The sequence below is a fragment of the Elephantulus edwardii genome, unplaced genomic scaffold, assembly GCF_000299155.1.
Source record: "Elephantulus edwardii isolate Elephantulus edwardi_28Jun2011 unplaced genomic scaffold, EleEdw1.0 scaffold00039, whole genome shotgun sequence".
Lineage (NCBI taxonomy): Eukaryota > Metazoa > Chordata > Mammalia > Macroscelidea > Macroscelididae > Elephantulus > Elephantulus edwardii.
The window spans coordinates 18773121-18793573 of NW_006399789.1; the positions used below are offsets into that span (position 1 = coordinate 18773121).

The 20453-nt window shown below is 36.0% G+C and overlaps 1 protein-coding gene across 1 annotated transcript in view; it reads right to left on the minus strand.

Moving 5' to 3' along the window:
- LAMA2 (laminin, alpha 2) overlaps positions 1-20453 on the minus strand; it is a 746602-nt gene that overhangs the window by 311902 nt on the left and 414247 nt on the right. Inside the window, exons 23-28 of the mRNA XM_006885032.1 lie at positions 14374-14610; positions 12062-12205; positions 11166-11345; positions 10869-11057; positions 10654-10787; positions 5067-5184 (exon numbers count right to left, since the gene is read on the minus strand). Of these exons, the coding sequence (XP_006885094.1) occupies positions 5067-5184; positions 10654-10787; positions 10869-11057; positions 11166-11345; positions 12062-12205; positions 14374-14610 (1002 nt within the window). The remainder of the gene's footprint in view (positions 1-5066; positions 5185-10653; positions 10788-10868; positions 11058-11165; positions 11346-12061; positions 12206-14373; positions 14611-20453) is intronic.

A 20453-nucleotide genomic window follows, 5' to 3' on the forward strand; every position in this document is an offset into this window, starting at 1 on the left:
GGAATGGCAAAGGACACACTGACAAAGGAGATTAATCAGAACTGGCTTTGACAAGCACTGTGGCAATTGGACAATTAAACAGACTTTCAAGGGGGAGGAAAAGAGGAATGAACTGGGAGGGAAGAGGAGGGTAGAGAAAATTGTGCAACAATGAATGAATGGAAACCCAAAATCTCTGTAAATGTTCATTAAGATTAATAAACTTTAAATTAAAAAAAGGACCTAACATTAGTCAACCTCTAAGCACCAAATTATAGACCTGCTAAATACATTAGACAACTGTTAATGAAAATTGAGAAAGAAATAGACAGAACCACAATAGTGGTAGGAGATTTTAACACACCCCTCTCACCAAAAGATAGGTCAACTCAAAAGAAACTTAACAAAGATGCAGAATTAAACTACATGTCAGTCAAATTGACCCTATAGATGTATTCTGAGCACCGTACTCAACTAAAACTCAATGAACTTTCTTCTCAAGTGCACATGGTACATTCTCCAGAATTGGTCATATATTAGGGTACAAAGCAAGCCTCAACAAATTGAAAAAAAAAGTGGAATAATACACAGTATCTTTCCACCCACAATGCCATAAAACTTGAAATTGACTACAGGAGGATAAAGTTTATAAAGCCATCACCATGGAAGCTAAATAACACCCAGTTTGAACATGATTGGAATATAGAAGAAAGAAAGAATGAATTTAAAAAGTTCCTTGAAACAAATGATAATGAAAACACAATGTACCAAAACCACTGGGATGCAGCTAAGGCAGTTCACAGGGGCCAGTTCATAGCAATAGGCAAACACATAACAAATGAAGAAAGAAGGAAAATAAATTATCTAATTCAACATCTTCAACAACAATTCAACAAAAAGAACAATAATTTAACCCAATAGCTTGTAGAAGAAAGGAAATTATATGGATAACAGCTGAAATCAATGAGCTAGAAACAGACAAACAAAGGAAACTATCAATAAGACCAGGAGCTAGTTTTTCAAAATGATCAACAGAATAGACAAACCATTGGCAAATTTAACAAAAGAACAAAAGGAGAAGACACAAATAATTCAATTAAGGAATGATAGAGGAGGCATCACAACAGAACCAGGGGAAATTAAATCTATAATATCAGAATATTATTAAAAGTAGGAATGGCATCCACTTCTGAAAAAAGCTAGCCTCCAGAAACTATGAATGTTGAGAAAAAATGAAAATTATACAAGTGTTCAAGTCTTTCATTCATAGGGTCATTATGAGTCATCTACAACTCTGTGGCACTTAACAACAACGAGAGAGTTCAGTTGGCCTTGTAGACAGAAAGGGATGTTACCAAGCCAAAGGTGGGTGATTCTAATCTGTGGCTCTAAGGCCTGGTTTCAATTTTTTTTGGGTAAAACATTCTTCTTAGTGGTTTAACACTGGTTTGTCCATTTGCTGTTCGAGGTAACTCATGCTTGCTGTAATGCTGAACACTGTGACCTTGATGTGCCAAATGTGATAATGGTTACCCATGGTAGCAGTGTTTGTTGGAGCTTCCTGATTAAAACAAACTTGGAAGCAGGAGTGGCAGCCACTTCCAAAATAGACTGCCTCTGGAAACCTTATGATCCTGGAGAAACAAAAGTTATACAAGTGTTCAAGTCTTTTGTTCATAGAGTAACTATAAGTCATCTACAACTCGATGTCATTTAACAACAACAACAACAATATACTTGGATAAATCTAAGCTTAGAGGAAAAAAGACAAATTCCTTGAAACTAATGCCTTATTCAGATTTACATGGTCAGATATAGAAATAGATTCTTCACAAAAGAAGAAATTGAAAATGTAATAAAAAGACTTCCCCATGAAAGAAGTCCTGGACCAGATGGCTTCTCAGCTAAATTCTACCAAACATTCAGAGATGATTTATGACCAATTTTACTTAAGTTATTTCAAAATATAGAAAAAGAATGTCCCAGAGACATTCTATGAAGCAAGCATAACTCTAATACCAAACCCAGGTAAAGATACTACAAAAAAGAAAACTACAGACCAATATCTATCATGAACATAGATGCAAAATTTGTTAACAAAATCCTAACAATAGAACCCAAAAGTACTTAAAAAAATAATTCATCATGACCAAGAGGAATTCATAAGAGGTATGCAACATTTTCAACATAGGAAAAACAATATAATTCACCACATTAAACAAAAGAAAAAACAAGAACCATATGATCCTAGCTATTAATACAGAAAAAGTGTATGATAAAATCCAATACTCCTTCCTGATTAAGAAACTCAGCAAAATTGGTATAGAAAGTAATTTCCTCAACAGAGTGAAAAATACATATGAAAAATCAAGAGGGACTATCATTCTCAATGAAGACAAACTAAAAACACTTTATTTCCCTGTAAATAAGGACCAGACTAGCATATCCACCGTTAACACTGCTATCCAATATTGTTTTGGAAGTACTTGCTAGGGCAATACAACAAGAAGAGGAAAGAAAAGTACTCTAGATCCACAAAGAGATGGGTAAATTATCGCTCTATGCAGATTACATGATAGTGTACAGAGAAAACCCCAATAACTCAACCAAAAAGCTGTTGGAACTAGTAGATCAATATAGCAAGTGACAGGATACAAGATCAATGTCTAAAAATCAATGGGATTCCTCTATAGTAACAAAAAGAACTCAGAGAAGGAGATCAAGAAAGCAATATGATTAACAATAACCAACCACAAACTGCAATACTTGAGAATGAACCTAACTAAAGGTATGAAAGACCTATGCAAAGAAAACTACAGTACATTTCTGCAAGACAAGTTAAAAGACTTAAAGAAATGGAAAAATATTCCCTGTTCATGGATAGGAAGACTTAATATTGTGAAATTAACACTCCTATCAAAAGCAATCTACATGTTCAAAGCAATCCCAATATAGATATCAAATTTTTCTTCAAGTAGATGAAAGGGAAATTTTCAAGTTTATTTGGAAAGGAAAGAAACCTTGAATAAGCAAGGTATTTCCATACCTACTACTCAGCAGTAGTAACTAAAACAGCATGGTATTAGTAAAATAACAGACACATACACCAATTGAACAGAATTGAAAACCCATAAATGGACACATCTATCTATGGTCAACTGATATTCAACAAGGAAATCAAAGCTATCAAAGGGAATGATAACCTTTTCAACAAATGGTGCTAGAAAAACTGAACTGCTGCCTGTAGAAAGCTGAAACAGGATAAAGCCCCAAACCATAAACCTCATAAGAGACAAACTGAGACCAAGCTTAGAAGGGCTATTCTACAGTATAAAAGGTCTGCCAAATATAGCCAAAAATACACTGAGGGGATAAAATTGATGAATGGGATCCTTGAAAGATGAAAGTCTCTGTGTTCATCAAAACCTTTTTCCAATATGGTGAAAAGAAAAGTACTGACTGGGATCAAATATTTGGCAATACCATCTCAGACAAGGGTCTCATAACCAATGTTTACAGAATCCTACAGGGCCTCCAGAAAAAAAAAAATTAAAAAAACCAACCTAAAAAACCCCCCCAAAACAACTGATAATCAAATTACAAAATGGGCAAGAGATACGGAAAGACTTCTCACAGAGGAGGACATTCAGATGGTCAACAGACACATGAAGAAATGCTCCAAATCACTGGCAACACAAGAGATTCAAATGAAAAACACAATGAGATGCCATTGTACCCTAGAAGGAGTAGCAAAGATTAGCAGGGCAGCAAGTAATAAGTTTTGGAGAGGATGGATGTAGTGGGATAAGAACTCTTATACATTGTTAGTGGGATTGTAAAATGGCACAACCATTCTGGAAGGCAGTTTTACATTTTCTCAGAAAGCTGGACATAGAAATTCCTTATGAGCCAGCGATTCCGTGGCCTGGAAGATGCCCTGAGAAAATGAGAGCTGAGGCAATACCAGAAACTTCTACACCAATGTTCATAACACCATAGTAAGAACACGGAAACAGCCCAAATGCCCAACCACAATGGAATGGATTGAAAAATGATGGTACATTCACAGAATGAAAACAATGCAGCACTCAGGAGCAATGACTTTGTAAACTACTATGCAACATGGGAGGAACTGGATAGTACTATCCTAAGTGAACTAACTTAGTCCAATAAAGACAAACACTGTATAGGACCAATATTGTAGAGCATGTAGGAGGGGTTTACATATAGAGTTGAGTAATTTGATTGGTGGAGGGAGGGATTGGTAAAGGAAATGGGGAAAGTCTGGTGTGAAAAACAATGTATATGAACTTTATGAACTGTGTATGTAAACCAGTATAAAATTATCACCTAAATTGAGAGGGACTGAAGAGCATTATGCTGAGCGAACTAACTCATTCTCACAAGGACAAATACTGTATAGCACCATTATTGTCAAATTAGAATGAAGATCCAAGGTAGAAGCAGATGGGTGAGGAGTGTGTGTGTGTGTGTGTGTGTGTGTGTGATTGATCATGGGTTTTACAATTTGATAGAGGGCTGAGGGAAATGGAAATGATCTGGTATGTAAAACAACATACTTTAATTCTGTAAATAAAGTAGTATAAAAAAGGTAAAAATAAAAAAATGAGCAAATGATAGCAGCATTGTTGAAATAAAATTCACATGCTTCAGAGACATCTGTGTTGAAGACCATGATACTCTGTACACAAGTTTTGCCACATTTTTTATGAAAAAATATGCTAGTGCAATCCCATTTTGTAATCTCAGTGGTTTACATTGCGTCTCACTATTCAGATGCAGTACAAAGTAAAATAGCTCGGGCATAGCAAACAGTACTTGGAAAAGCATTCCTATGTCTGTTTATTCTAAACATTTACAAATTTTAATTCTTTGTCAGATATTACTTTTGGGGAATGATTCTCACTAGCAGAGAATAATGACATCATCCTCCTGCTTCTCATGTTCTGAGAATATGCACAAAAGCAAAGTCTATTGCAGCAAAGTTAGTTCTGGGAATATTTCCATTTGACTTGTTAAAAGAGTGGAGCTTCTCTGGTGAAGCAGTTTGGGTGGAGTTATCTTACCTCACAGGAGAAGCCAGAATAGCCCAGGGGACAATTGCATTTTTCTATCAAGCGGGCTGGAGGAATCCCAGCTGTTGCTTGTCCTTGTTCAGCCACTTCCATAGAGATTTCAGAAATCCTGGAAATAGGGAAGGTGTATATATTGATTTCATATGCAAGCAAGATTCTACTAAAAATTATCCAAAAATGACTAGAACAGCACACCAGCAGAGAACTGCCGGAAGTCCAGGCTGGGTTTAGAAGGGGTTGTGGTAATAGGGATATTATAGCTAATGTTAAATGGATCTTAGCTGAAAGCAGGCAATACCAGAAGAATGTCTATCTGTGTTTTATTGATTATGCAAAGGCGTTTGACTGTGTGGATCATAACAAACTGTGGCTGACTCTGAGAAGAATAGGAATCCCAGAACACTTGATAGTGCTAATGTGAAATTTATAGTTGGACCAAGAGGCAGTCCTCAGAACAGAGCAAGAAAACACTGCATGGTTCAAAATTGGGAAGGATGCACGCCAGGGATGTGTCCTATCTCCATACCTTTACAACCTATATGCAGAACAGATTATCCGCGAGGCTGGACTCTATGAGGAGACATGTGGCATCAGGTTGGTGGAAGATCCATGAACAATCTACGTTATGCAGATGTCACAACCCTGCTTGCTGAAACTGAGAAGGACCTAAAGGGCTTACTGTAGAGGGTCAAGGACTGCAGCCTTCAATATGCATTGAGGCTCAATGTTAAGAAGACAAAGATTCTCACCACTGGACCAATTGGCAGCATCAGGATGGATGGTAAAGAGATTGAGATTGTTCACAGCTTTAGTTTGCTTGATTCTACAGTCAACACTATTGACACCAGCAGCCAGAGAAGTAAAAGATGTATTGCAATGGGGAAGTCTGCTGTTAGGGACCTCTACAAAATACTGAGGAGAAATGGTATCACTCTGGAGACTAAGGTGCACCTGATACAGGCCATGGTCTTTGCAATCTCTTGTTATGTGTCAGAGAGTTGGACAATGACTAGGGAGGATAGAAGGGAAATTGATGACTCCAAGATGTGGTGCTGGAGAAAAGTACTGAATGTATCATGGACTGCCAAGAAAACAAACAGCTTCATCCTGGAGAGGGTTAAACTGGGCTTCTCCTTGGAGGCAAGGATTCTGAGGCTTTGTCTGACATACTTTGGACATGTTGCAAGGAGGGACCAGTCCTTGGAGAGGGACATCATGCTTGGAGGTGGAGGGACAGTGCAGGAGGGGAAGACCTTCTATGAGGTGGATTGATTCAATGACTGGTGTAATCAGGGGTGTGGGGTGTCAGAAACAGTGCAATTGGCACAGGACAGAGCAGGGTTTAGGGCTGTTGTACGTACATAGGGTTGCTATGAGTTTCTAGTGACTAGACAGCACATAACCACAACATAGATATACATTATCATATCAGTACACCAAGAACACCTAGCAAACACTCAGTCTTAGAGAAAGAATATTCTCAAATTTTTTTCAATAACTCTTTGCTTTGAAATTTCCAGATTTCAAAGGCTCAAATGTCACATCTTATTATTTCATCTCTGCTTCCTCTAAGGTTGAGATTCTTTATTAGCAAAGTATTCACATAAATAATAAGACTACAGTAAATTAAATATCTGGTGGCCTAATGAGAAGTCTATGAGAGTTTTATTTTTTCAACTCACAAAATGTAAGTGGCATCTGGTAGACATGAACAATTAATTGGACACTTGAATTATTTCAGATTAACAGACAACCTAAGGTTGTAACTCAGAGTATCTCCCATGTTCTCTCATAAAATCCCATTTTATTACGATATCTCTCACTTTATTCCTTTTAAGTTTCTGAGTGCTCATTTTTTCTCATTAGAGAATGAACTAGAAAGTAAAGATTAAATATTATCAAGTTCATTAATCTCTTTTGAGGTTTATTAAATCTTTCAAATTAATATTTTACTGAGTATTTTTTAAAAAAGAAATTTGGTGACTTAAATAATTTTTTTCCCATTCATGGAAAGGTCTTTAACCTTGACAGAGAAAAAAAAACTGATGATGAAATTGTTTATCCCCTTTTTATTTATTTGCAACTGTACCTTAAAGACATATTTAGCCCATAAAACAAACAGTATTTCATGACTGACTAACTGGTAACATGGAAATGTTCTGCAAATAAACTTTTAAATGAGACAATGAATGACTTTGCTTCAATAAAACACACCTTCAATAGCTTAAGGAGTCTGAATCATAAACTCCATAACAAGCATAGGTAGGTTTTATTGAACGTGAGTTATGAATGTGCTTTCCAGCTTCACTGACATTGTCATCTGTACTCTGAAGATCAGTCAGCCTTTATGAAACATACATTTAGAGAATTCAAATTTCATTTTCCCCTCTCTATTTCATTTTTGGAAGGGTTTTATCACCAACAGTGGTTAAAAAAATAAAAGAAAAACCCACAATACCTCAAACTCATTATCCTGCAGTTCGAACTAACTCGTGGCTGACCCTCCAGCAAGTTTTCAGAGGCTGTAAATTGCATGGGAGGGGATTGTCTATCTTTCTCCTGCGGAGCAGGTGGTGGATTTGTATTAAAGAACAATGATTTTAGTTTGACCTAAGCCATGGTCTTTTCAAGTTTCTTCCAAGTATTTGAAAATTGGATAATAAATAAGGATTTCAGAATTGATGTCTTTGAATTGTGGTATTGTAGAAGAATCCTAAAACACCACAGACTGTCAAGAGGATAAACAAGTCGGCCATGATGAAATGCAACCAGGATGTTCCTTTAGAAGCAAGAACAGTGAAACTGCATCTCACATATTTGGGCACATTGTGAGGAGGGGCTAGTCATTCACTGAAAAAAAGATATAATGTGAGGGAAGATGTAGGGGTCAGAAAAGAGAAGAAGACCCTTAACAAAATGAGTTGACAGTGATTGACATAATGGGCCCTAGTACAGCAGAGATGGTGTAGATAGTCCAGTCTAGAGGAAAGTTCAGATCATAGGGGTCCTAAGAATTGTAATTGCCTGTGATATGGGCATATATGCCTATAATGGCATAAGATAATATTGTTTGTCGTTATGTGCCATCAAGTTGGATCTGAGTTAAAGCTCATCGTATTATATAGATATTCACATTTCTCAGAATCCCAGTGTTTTACAAAATTATGGACATAGCCCTTGACTTTATTGTACTTATCAGTGTTAGACTTTGAGTCTTGTTTTTATTGAATTAAGAGAAAATTTAAATATATCATATTTATTATTATTATTGTTTTTGTTATGTGCTGTTGAATCTCTTGTGACTCTTACTTCAATGTTTTAAAATTTTTCAGTTAAATCAAGGACATTATGGTTACTACAGTACATGCGAGGGAAAAATGAGGAAGAATCTTCTGCTTCAGGACAGATAAAAATGCATTAACAAAATAACTTCTAACATTTTCACAGCAAAGGTTTTATGTACTACCAAACTCTTATTACAGCATGGGACAATCTGCATAATAATATTTGCATAATTATAAAGTTATGTATTATCTTCTATGACATGTAAACTTGCATTGGCTTCAGCCATCTGATTTTCATTTAATATTCCAAAGTAATTAACAATGTGGTTGACAGCATATATTTTGGTACACGCTTCTTTGTTATTATAAAATTAATCTTCTGTGATAAGGGATATATATGAAAAGAAAACTAAAGGAATATAGTTTTGAAAGTGTATTTTGGTACTTGTTTTTCTTTAACAAAAGTTCCTAAGTTAATCAGTGAAGCAATTTGGATCTTCTACAGGAAATAATGGAATTTTCCTCTATAAAATGGGTTTAATATCGTGAATGCATTTAAAAGATAGTACATTTATATTTATTAGTTTGACATAAAGAATATCCTTAATTTTTGTTTTGTTTTTCTGCTCTGCTCTCCTAATTTATTTTTAAAAGCCATTTAAAACACTTGTTGGGTGGATATTTTTATAACAGAGGAACTGACAGGACAGAGAAGCTGAGGCTGTACATAATTAACTTAATTTTCTGCCTTCAAGTTATGAAATGTATCTTGTTGTTGTTTAATGCCATGAAATCTGTTCTAACTCATAGCAACTAGCAATCATATGTACAACAGAACAAGAAACTGTTAAGTCCTACACCACCTTCTCAGTTGTAACTGTGTTTGGGCTTAGAGTCCTAGCCACTGTCAATCCACCACAATGAAAGTCTTTCCATGTTTTGCTGGCCCTCTCCTTCTCCAGAGACTAGCTTCTCCTGAAAACATGACCAAAGCAAGTGAGATGACTCACCATTCTTACTTCTAAATAGCATTCCAGAGACCTCGGGTGGCCTAGTGGCCAGAAGCTGTACTGCAATCCCAAAGACACAGTATGAATCCACCTGCAGCTCCACAGAAGGAAGGACAATCTCCTCCAGTGCAATCTACTACTTGTGAAAACCTGCTGGAGGGTCAGGTATGAGCTAGTCCCAACCCGACAGGCACAATGAAGACAATGAAGCAGCATTCTAGCCATACTCATTTCAAGATATATTCAGTTTTGCTGGAAGTCCGAGGCATATTAAATATTCTTTCCCAACAACATAATTCACTGGTATAAATTCTTCTTGGGTGGTCTTTATTCATTCTCCAACTTTCACATACATGGAAGAGGACTGAAAATATCTTTGTGGTTATGAATTAATGTGACCACACTTTGTACTATAAAATGTGGTTACTGTGTTTCAAACTACTGACCTTGTTTTTTTTTAGTAGCTTAACAATTACTAAGTTACCAGTGCAACCTATTTCTCTCTTAACGCCTTTTCAAAAATGGTGTTCTTATTCTGTATGCTACTCTTTTCTTAATCTCCTTGTGTATTTCCATCTACTTCTTTAATATCAGTAATCTCAACCCTACTTCAAATTTCTACTCCTGATCTGTCCATATGGTTTTAGACTTGATTTTTTACCTGTCTTTCACTGTAATCCCTAATTATGTCACAATTTGTGTGGAAAATGTCAATAATGTATGTAAGACTGTAATAAACAGGTGGGGTTGTTTAACTTGGAGAAGATTGGACCCACTTTGTTCTGCTTGTTCACCCCAAGTCTTGATTCAGGTCAGTCTCTCAATACTCAGATAATCTATTTATAGAATAATTGTTCATTATCTCTACCCCATGTTGTTATGGTCTGTCGAGTTGACTGCTACTCCTAAGGCCGTTATGTACAACAGGTTTGAACACTTCCCTATCCTGTGTCATCCTAGTAATCTCTATCATATCTGAGCCCATATTTATAGCCACTGTGTCAATGCATCTTGTGCCACAGAACAATTAATCAAATTTTTGACTGGAACTTAAATTCAATCTGGCATAGATTAATTGATAATTCCCCCCCTTAGTTTTGTTACTAGGTGTATTTTCCTATTATGAAGAATAGCAAGACTTCTAGGTGACATGAAAGCCATCCTTGCATTGTCCTCTACTATTAAATTCCAAAATGAACCATTTCTACCCTTGCTTGGCTGACTAATCTCTTTTATATAAACTAGTATAAAAATTAACTTGGGTTTTATTTTTATGGTCGTTACCTGCTTTGTCGCATGATATTTCCATAAGTAGCCTTGATAAGAATATAATGAATATCATATAGTACATCCAAGAAATCTTCACGGGTCACAGTCCTACTGATTTGAGGATCATCACCATAATATTTCCATTCTTTCTGTTAACAAGAAAAGAAAACACTCTGAGAAAATGGAATGTAAACTATTGGCATCATTACACCAAACAAGTAATAACTTACCTCTGTCATTTCTATTTCATGCCTTGTCAATTGGCCATTTAAAGGAGCAGCCATGTGTCTGATGATAATTCTAGCATGAGCAGGAGTCCCACCTCGAATGATAATTTGTGGTTTATAAGTAGAGAAACCTGTTTCTTCTCGAGCCTCAAAGTAGATTGCATACTTGAGTTTGCCACCATATGCCATCAACTAGCAAAATACAATGATGATTGATGCATTAGTTAAGTCTCCAAGTGTCATAATTCCAGAAATATCTTTTATTTTACCATCATGTGACACTGAAATTCCTTTTCTTACCTTCTTTCCTTCAAATTGTTCTGGAAGTTTCCAATAAAATGGTTCCAAATGGAGATCTTTTCTCACCATATCCATGTGTGCAATGATCTCTGGATGTTGAAAAGTGATGCCCTTGGTAGTTGTATGTCGCAGGGCTTCATCCACCAGCGGCAGAATGGTCTGCTCAGGTGTCAGGGTTACCTGCAGGGGATCAGGATGCAGCAGGAGGAGAATTCAAATCTTTTGGCCTGTGCCTTGGGAACAAAGCTAACGTGTGTATCCCTATTTGCAGTCCCTCTCCTATGGTGATATACAGTTCTCACAAAAATAGCAGAACTCATGCAAAGTGGGCATGTGAGGGCAGCTGGTAAATCTTTCTGACATGTTTGCATTGTGAAAACCATAGCATCTGTGGAAATTGAATTCACTGACAATAATGAAAAAGAGAATTTAAAAGTAGAAAGAGCTAATGGAAAATCAAAGCAAAAATAAGCATGCTTCCCCCACCCCTAAAATCCAATGGTTCCCTGAGGCTGGTTGGAATAAATGGGCAACAAGTTCTGGTATTCATTGCTACATTAGCACATAACAACATTCATGCTCCAGTGCCTCTGGTCTTCAGAACACGATTTCTTCTCATCCGAAAACCTAATGATTCTCTTATGCTGCTTCTCTTTTTCACTTGGCATCTATTACCTTATCAACAGTAAATGAACTATTTTTAAAAGAAGAATAAAAAAAAGGCATCTACTGCAACTGTATAATGGCAGATGGGCCCTTTACCATCTCTAAATATGCATAGGGGAAAAGGTTACTTAAATGTTTTGCTGTTTCCTCCTATCCCTTGGTGCCTGACTGAAAGACGCCAGCAGGAACTAACATTATACCATTACATGGCTCAGTAGTTCCTTACTCACCCGCGTATGGATCAGTCCTTTTGCTTCAGAGCACTGAGAAGTAACAGCAAAGCAATAGCAGCTGCTGCAGCCAAGTGGGTTCTTGGCATCGAGTCCAAATTTGCCAGGCTGGCACCTGTCACAGCGAAGCCCTTCCACGTTAACCTGAAGTGAGACAAGAGACCCTCAGGGGTAGATCACAGCACAGTTTTGTGGGAAATAAACTTTATAGGAAATAGTGGGAATGCATTCTTTGTTTTATTAAGTAGGACCAAAGAAAGCTGAATATTCAAATCAAGTCTCAAATGGCATACGTAGCTAATGTTTGCACTTCATGGGGCTACAATATGCCTTCTTAAAATATAATATTATTAAGGGTATTTTTTTACTTTGGAAATACAAGTTACACATTTCCAACAGTTCTACTGTGAGCAATAAAACTGCTTAATTCTATTGAGAGCAATATTAAGGATTCACAAGAATTTTAGAAACAAAAGGAAAAAAAGATTTCTAGACATCGAAGTTCATGTAAACTTGTGAAAATCAGGCAGGAGAAGAAAATCTATGTTTATGTAAGTGTTATTGTATTGAGTGTCTGGATCGTAAAAGCAATTGAACACCAGGCTGCTAGCCAACAAGTAAGCAATTCAAATCCACTCCAAAGGCCCCTCTGCAGACAGAACTGTTTCTCTGCTTCCTAATGGTCACAACATTGGAACGCTACAGAATAGTTCTACTTGGTATACATGGAGTCACCATGAATTTGAGTCAGTCCAATGACAACTAACAATAATTGATACAGTGATAGATACATAGATAGACAACTAGGTATATAATAATAACAAAAAAAGGTCAATTGTAATTCATACTGGCCCTAAAGGACAGAATATAATCACCCCATAGGTTTTCAAGTATGTAAATCTTCATATAAGCAGACTGTTACACCATTCTCTTGCTGACAAGTTGGTGGGTTTGAAGCTAATCTTCTTGACGTTAGCACCTGAGGGCTTAATCACAGTACCAACAAGTGTGTAATAGATGTGTGTGTATAGATACGTGTGCATATTTATACACACACACACACACACACACACACACAGATGCACATATGCAGTGATCTGCCATTCAGTCTGCACCCGGCTCATGTGAGCACCATGTGGTGGACTAGAAGAGCATCATAGGTTTTTCCTGGCTGTGATCTTTACAGAAGCAGATTTCTTGGCCTTATCTTTCGCAGAGCTGCTGGGACGGTTTGAACGGGTGTGCTTCATTCATATGAGCACACCACTACCACCATCCAGTTCCTTATATACATTATATAAATATCTATAAAACTAATAATACATATATGCATCATATATTAGGGAGCTTGGTGGCCTAGTGGTAAGAAACTGCACTAATCCTAAAGGCAAGTAGTTCAAATCTACCAGCTGCTCCGCAGAAGAAGGACGGACAATCTCCTTCTGAGAGTTTCACTGTCTCTGAACACCTACTGGAGTGTCAGCTCTGGGTCAGTTCTGACTCACTGGCATATGACAACAACAACAACAACAACAAACAACATATACATGTACCTTCTATATAATGTCTGGCTGTAATTATAAAATTCAACAACCTAGAACTGTGCTTTTTATTACAATTAGCACCCATATTGATAAATTGCTTTTCTGAATATTTCAAGACTGCGTTTCTAAGAAGCAGTCACACTTTGTCTCACTGCTTCCTCCACTCCTTTTTTGCTTAGACTTAATTCTGAACACATACCTCTAGTATTATATTGAACTCATGGATATCTGAGTTTTTTCAGAAATATCTAAGGAGAAAACATCTTTCTTATGCTTTTTAGTTGTCTGTTTTTCTACATCATTTAATAATATAAATGAGGGAAGAAATTTGCAGATAGTCACTGTTATATCAATGTTTAACGTGGTGAAATTTTATAGAAATTTCACAGCAGTAAATACATTTTCCAGTGTACAGTGATTTCAGATTAATTTTTTTAAAATGTAAACCTTATTATTTAACCATGATTATCCTGATGACATTTAAGAGAATGGACTTTATTTATGTGTGTCATTTTTGTATAAGCAAAGAGGAAAAGAGTATTACTTTTTTACCCCTGAAAAAAAGTTGGGCCTTGAAAAGTAGTATATTAATATATATGAATGAATATGTCAATGACTGTATATCAATAAAAACTGTCTATGTAGAAATAAATTTTAGTTTGCTTATTTAGTTATGGAAGAAAGAATTATGAGTATCGATTGAAGTTTAAAGAGAAGGACTGACATAGAATGAGTAAGAATCCTCTTTCTGTGTTTTGCAGCACAAACCTTGCAAATACACTGTCCAGTCTGATCACTACATGAACACTTCTTGGTCTCTATGTCACACGTTTCACTGTCCGTCCCAGGCATGAAGCAGTCACAGAGATCACAGTGTGGGTAATTCCAGTGGCCTCGATTGCACTCTGAGCACTGTGCACCAGAGAACTTTGGTTGGCATTTGCATTGGCCCGTGTTTACATTGCACTGGAAATCAAGAGACCCCACCAAACTGCAGTTGCAAACCTAAAGGTAAAATAACAGGAATTAACACCATTTCTTTGGGTATACTTGAAAATTTCCACTTCAGTATTTCTACATTTCTATGAAACAAATGTCAATCAGTTATTGCATTGCTTTGCATTATTCTATTCAAAATCACATGGGACACAGGAAGAAGCATAACATAAAAATTAGTTCCTGCATTTACTAAAATGCATAATGGTTCGGAAACAGCAATGTTCTCTGAAGAAGAAAGAAAAGCTGGTTTCCCTGTCTACTAGTGGCAGGAAGAGTTTAGCCTTGAGCTTTGTTCAAAAGCTTTTGCTTCAGAGTTTAAACTTTTTACAAAGTCAGTTTTACCCTCTAATTTCATTATTATTCCCTTTCAGTTTTAAAGTGACTAAGTGTAAGAGTCTTGTAGAATGACACAAGTATGTACACACATAGAACATGCTGTATTGGAGAAGGGCATTGTATAGGAGGAGGGCAAAGCACTACAAGAACATGTAAGGAGTAAGAGACACTAAGGCGATTTGAGAACTAAGATCTAATGGACTGTCTTTGATATTTAGTTTGGTTAACAAGCCTGATTAGAAGTGCTTTGTAGGTAATGGTATCTTCCAAGACGAACATTGAATTTTTATCTTTACTTAAGTAATTAAACATTTTTTGCAAGAATTTTAACTAAAGTTTGAGAATTTTCTCTACCTTGAATTTTCTTTTGATGTATTACCATAATATTTTCAAATCCATCTCTGGAGGCTATGGTGTGTCTGATACAGGCCATGGTCTTTGCAATCACTTGTTATGCATCAGAGAGTTGGACAATGACTTGGGAGGATAGAAGGAAAATTGATGCCTTTGAGCTGTGGTGCTGGAGAAGAGGGTTGAGGGTACCATGAACTGCTAGGAAAACAAACAGTTTCATTCTGGAAAGGGTTAAACCGGGTGGCTCCTTGGAGACAAGGATTTTGAGGCTCCATCTAACATACTTTGGACATGTTGTGAGGAGAGACTGGTCCCTGGAGAGGGATATCATGCTTAGGAGGATGGAGGGACAGCGCAGGAGAGGAAGGCCCTCTATGAGGTGGATTGATTCAGTGACTGGAGTAATCAGGATGGGTGTGTTGGAGATGGTGCGATTAGCACAGGACAGAGCAGAGTTTAGGGCTATTGTACATAGGGTCACTATGAGTTGCAAGTGACTTGACGGCACATAACAACATCAACAACATCTTTGAATTTTTAGTATTGAACTAATTTAACAATCTACCTTTTCTCTGTAAACTTTTTTTAGCAAATAATATAGGTCAGAGTCTTATGTGTTCTACTAGTCTTTATCCAACCAGTGATACTGAGTTTTGGTGTTTTATTTTTTTTTAAATTCTGAGTTTTTACTGTACAATTTTTTTCATCTCTACACAAAACATTCTAATAGGAAATCCTTCTGCATGGCCATAGTGATAAAAGGGCATGATCCAGTTCATTTAATTTTAGAATTAAAGAGTTTGCCTTGTGATTTGAATCAAGGTTTACAAGGCAAGGTTTATAGTTTTATATTTAACATTTCATATACATTTTGTGGGACTGACTATAATCCACACAATATGAAGTTATTTATCCCATTTCAACCCACTGTTTCCCATTTCCATCCCTCTTTATCTACTATTCCATCCTGCATTCTGAATTTTATTCTTGGGCAAGTGTTACCTTTGGATCTTAAATTGTTTATTGTTTTAAGGATTACATTTCTGCCCTATGCTATCATTCACCTTATAGACATCTATTGCTTGACTAAACATTGAGTCACTCAAGTGAGTTCATTTCTGGGCCAGAAGGGGTACTATAGGTCAGTCTTATGTGTTCTACTAGTCTCTATCCAACCGGTGATACTGAGTTTTGGTGTGGTTTTTTTTTTTTTTAAATTCTGAGTTTTTACTTTACTTTTTTTTTTTTTCATCTCTACACAAAACATTCTAATAGGAAATCCTTCTGCATGGCCATAGTGATAAAAGGGCATGATCCAGTTCATTTGATTTTAGAAATGAAGAGTTTATCAGTCCTTTGGACTGTGTCTAGATACCTTTGATTGTCTTCATTCTCCTTTGATCCCAACATGGAGAAAATAATAATTGCTCCTTGGGTAGCAAAAACAGCTATAAAAAAATAAAGTATATAACTTTGAAAAGAAATAAAGTATATCACTTTGTCTAACTTCCAAATCTATAACATGCTGATGTTTTCTGTAATATTTTTCATTTGCTTTGCCTTTCTAACTATATCTTCAAGGTTTATTCTTCATTTTATGACTTCTGTTCAACACAGAGCAAATTCTGCTATATGAATGTACCACTAGTAAACTATTGCATTTTGTACTAGGTTGCTGAATGAAAAGTCATTGATTTGAATCTACCAGCTGTTTCATAGGAGAAAGCAGAGGATTTCTTCTCCTGTAAATAGAGGATCATCTAAAATTAGAGCCAATTTGATTATATTAGATTATTTTCTGTGTTTTAGTCTTTCCACCTCCCAAATCTCGAATTTCTGCTCATTTTCTTGTGTTTTTCACTCTTGAGCCAGGTGTAAGGTGCTGTCAAGTCAACGCCAACTGAAACAATCCTATGAGCAACTGAAGAAAATCAGCTCAATTCTGCGCCATCCTCACAATCTCTGCTGTGCTTAAATCCATTATTCAAATCATTTATCAAGACTTCTCATTGAGGGACTTCATGTCTTTTGATGACCCCCACTTTTCCAAGCATGATGTTCATTTTAGGGTTTAGCTTTTTAGCACTATGCCCAAAGAATATAAGATGAAATTGTTCTATCTTTGCTTCTAAAGACCATCCTCTTGTGACTTCTTTTAACATAGATTTGGTTGCTCTTTTGGAAGGCTTATTAAATATTCTTTGACAATACAATCTGAAAGGATCCATTTTCTTTTGGGTTTCTTTACTTACTGCCCAATTTTAACATGTGAATGAAAGAATTGAAAATATCATTGTTTCTTCGAAACACACTTAGACATTGAAATCACATTCTTGCTCTTTAGCTCTATAAAATTTTCTTGGCAGAAGATCTGTCCAAAGTAGAAAGTTTTTTAAGTCGTTGAGTGTTGTTGCTGTGAGTGTTGGTGGCAGATCCAAGGAGGAAAAAGGCTTGTTATCTTTCAATTTTATCCATCTATCATAATGTTGTTTATTGGTCGAGTTTTGAATATTTATGTTTGACGTTGAGATATATACCATATTGAAAGACATAGTCTTTGATCTTCAGTAAGTGCTTCCAGTTCTTTTTCGTTGCAGTAAGCAAGGTTGAGACATCTGCGTATCACAGGCTGTTGATAAGACTTCCTCAAATCTTGATGTCTCATTTTCTTCATACAGTCCAGTTTCTTGGATCTTTATTTGCTGAGCATATATATTGAATACATTTTAGGAAAAAATATAGCTCTAACATATATCTTTCCACATCTTAAAATATGCAATATTCTTTTGATCTTTTTGAACAACTGTCACTTGGTCTATATATAGTTTCAGCCTGAGCACAGTTTTTGCTCTGTAGTTCTCATTCTTTGCAATGTTTATTGTGTACTATGATATAAAGTCAAATACCTTTGTGTAACCAATAAAACAGATAGTGATGCTTATTGTATTCTTTCATTTTATCCAAATCCATCTGACTTTTGTATGATTTTCCTCATTTCACATCCTTTTCTAAATCCAGTTTGAATTTATGACAATTCTAGTCAATGTGCTGCTTCAATCATTTTCAATTTTCTTTAGCACAATTTTACCAGTGCATCATATTAATGAGCATTTGACAGACTATTCTATTGTTAGTCCTCGGCCTTGTTCAGACTGCTTCTCCATTTTATCTTTTTACAAATGTAGGCGATTTTAATCCTGCATATTCCATCTGATATATCCATTTGTCTAGTAATCCATTTTTGTTTCTGGAACATCATTTACAATGAATAATTCCTTGGACTTTGTGGAGTCAGAACTCTTGAAAATTGATCTTGAAATCATCAAGCAAGAATGGTTTCCATACTGTGAGGGGATTGTGAAGATACTTAGCGATACAGTGATAGAGAGAGAGTGAAGAGACTGTGGCACTGCTGTGAAGTAACTGTGGCAAGATGTAATCATAGGAAACTTGGAGATGGAATACAGTTAAAGATTTTCCTTGCTAGGTGATAGAATGAAAAGCTGGTTTGCAACTGCTCTGAAATAAAGTTTGCTGAGCAATTGAGGAAACCAGAAGTTTATTTATGCGGCTGAACTAAACCTAAACTTTCATTGTTGACTGAGAAGCTGACTGATCTAATTGAGAAATTGTACCCTGTTAATCTGGCTTGGGTCTGCTGGACTTGCCTTGTGTGATATTCTTTGTCTCACTCTCCCCCATTCTATTTGTCTAATAAAACCCACAACTGTGAGTAAAACTGGGAGTCAGTTTTCAATGAGCATTGAGCCCAGTGATCTGTGGAATGTGGGAGTGGGATATCTGACTATGTAGCTATTTGTTTAGTACTATGCATATTATTGATGAGGAGAGTTCACCTATATGAAATGGGAGACGTCAGACTTGGTCACGCCCATATTGCATCTGCTCCTTTCAGTCTTACAAAATTCCAAGACCGTTGGAGTAATTTCTACACCAAATCCATATTTTCTAACAAGTGATCTTTTTCCTTTGTTTCCAACTTTTACATTCCAATCATCAGAGATTATCTATGGATTTTGATTTAATGTTACATCAATTTCTCACTGCAGAAGTTGGCCAAAATTATCAACTCCTCCATCTTTCAATTAGTAATTGGTGCATAAACTTGAATAAAGCGATATTAAATACTCTTCTTTGTATGCATATGGATATACTCTATAACTGACAGTGCTCTGCAGCTATTCTTAATGTTTTTACTAGCAAATAATTTGTCTATCTTAATCTAGAAGCTATAGGAGTCTGTAAAATGTGTCTACCATGAGTGATCTTGACAAATCAAAATACTAGTGGCATAGTCACTAACATCACAGCAACATGTAAGTTCACCAGCCTAACAGATGAGTGATGGTAACGATTTTCTAGCTCTTATTTGTTTATAATAAGAAATCACCTTCCACTAGGGAAAAATTGCTCCATTTTTCTTGCTTAGAAATTTCTATTCTACTTTTTTTGTGTAGTTTGTTTGTATTCCTGCTCTTTTTGTTACTCTTTATTATCTTTTTCAGATCTACAACTCTATGGAAATACATACACATTATTTGCATACCCAGATTCAAGCCTTACTTATTTAACTGATTTAAGTTTAACTTTTCCTATCTCACTGCTATCACTCAGTTTAAACCTTATATTTACCACTGCCAGAGATATGTCTGCTTTTGTTCTTGACAGTAGTAGTTTACTTACTGAGCTACTCTTTCTAGCTTATAAAGCACAGCTCTCTATTGTTCCTCTATCTTCTCTTTCCTGTTCAAATGCTTGGTAAAAAAAATTTTCTCTTATTCTGATAATTGTTGAGTCTCACTTTGATATTTGTAGACGTGATATTTTTATACGTCTTTATTCCTATCTAGTCAAAAGTCAGAATTGTGATTTGCTAGCTAGAAATCATTTAAAACCCAAAGATACAAAACATGATTATTTATTATATTACAAAAATTGCATGAGCTTTGAAGATAGAGAATAACTTACTGCTGTCTCTCAAATAAATCAACCTCAAAGAATACCAGACATAAAGGAAGATTTAAACATCAGAATGATTGATTCATTGACATATTCACTTAAATAAAATGACTTGCCACTCACTTTGAATATATACGTATTCATTTAAGGAAAATCAGTCATAATTATAAGCAGAAAAT